General features: G+C 65.6%; 1 protein-coding gene across 1 annotated transcript in view; it reads left to right on the top strand.

The window, feature by feature from the left end:
* Window positions 1-1178, top strand: part of LOC107199147 (oocyte zinc finger protein XlCOF19-like) — a 5766-nt gene extending 4588 nt beyond the window's left edge. Inside the window, exon 3 of the mRNA XM_015616487.3 lies at window positions 462-1178. Coding sequence (XP_015471973.1) covers window positions 462-1099 — 638 coding nt within the window. The 3' untranslated portion in view covers window positions 1100-1178. The remainder of the gene's footprint in view (window positions 1-461) is intronic.
* The last annotated feature ends 13 nt before the right edge of the window (window positions 1179-1191 follow it).

Below are 1191 nucleotides of genomic sequence, written 5' to 3'. Positions count from 1 at the left end.
CTCCTTGGGCTCCAAAACCATCTCCTTTGGGTCAAAAACCATCTCCTTTGGGTCAAAAACCGTTTTGGGTTCAAAAAACATCTCAGTGGGCACAAAACCGTCTCCTTGGGCTCCAAAACCATCTCCTTGGGCCAAAAACCATCTCCTTGAGTCAAAAACCATCTCCTTGGGTCAGAAACCATCTCCTTTGAGTCAAAAACCATCTCCTTTGAGTCAAAAACCATTTTGGGTTCAAAAAACATCTCCTTGGGCTCCAAAACCATCTCCTTGGGCTCCAAAACCATCTCCTTAACCCCAACCTCGCCCTTCTCCTGATGGTCCCGATGCTCCCCCACGTGTGGATTTGGGGGGTCAGAGCGGGGAGCCGGCCCCTCCCCACCCCCGTTGGAGCCTGGAGGGGCCGGAGCCGTGCGATCCCCATCGGGAACCGCTCCAGGGACCCTTCTTGTGTCCCCCCACAGGTCCCACCACGGCCCCAGAGCCGCCCCAACGCCCTCCCGGCGTCCGGAGAGGACCCCCCCGGCGCCAAACCCAGCGGGACCCCAGCACCCCCAAAGCGGACGGCGGGAGCGCGGCCGAGCCGCCGGCGCGGCCGTACGCCTGCGGTCAGTGCGGGAAGAGCTTCGGCCGCCTGACCCACCTGAAGACCCACGAGCGGACGCACACGGGGGTGAAGCCGTACGGCTGCGGCGCCTGCGGCAAGCGCTTCGGCCACCTGTCCACGCTGACCACGCACCGGCGGCTGCACACCGGCGAGCGGCCCTACGGCTGCGGCGCCTGCGGGAAGAGCTTCACCAACCCCTCGGACCTCAACAAGCACCAGCGCTCGCACACGGGCGAGCGGCCGTACCCCTGCCCGGCCTGCGGCAAGCGCTTCAGCCAGCAGTCCAACCTGACCATGCACCGCCGCAGCCACACCCAGGAGCGGCCCTACCCCTGCCGGACCTGCAGCAAGAGCTTCAAGTACCTGGCGGACCTGACGGTCCACGAGCGCTCCCACACCGGCGAGCGGCCCTTCCCCTGCGGCCACTGCGGAAAGAGCTTCAGCAACAAGTCCTCGCTGGCCCGGCACACGCGGATCCACGCCAGGGACAAGTGACGGCGGCTGGGGGGTGGTGGTGGCCGTGGGGGGACAGCGCTGGGTGGTGTCGGTTCGGGGGATGGAGCCCCGTGAGCCTGGTGGCTCCAGGT

Source organism: Parus major, unplaced genomic scaffold, assembly GCF_001522545.3.
Source record: "Parus major isolate Abel unplaced genomic scaffold, Parus_major1.1 Scaffold462, whole genome shotgun sequence".
NCBI classification, from domain to species: Eukaryota; Metazoa; Chordata; class Aves; order Passeriformes; family Paridae; genus Parus; species Parus major.
Note: the sequence above shows the minus strand (reverse complement) of the source record. Positions and strands in the feature narration are given on the sequence as shown.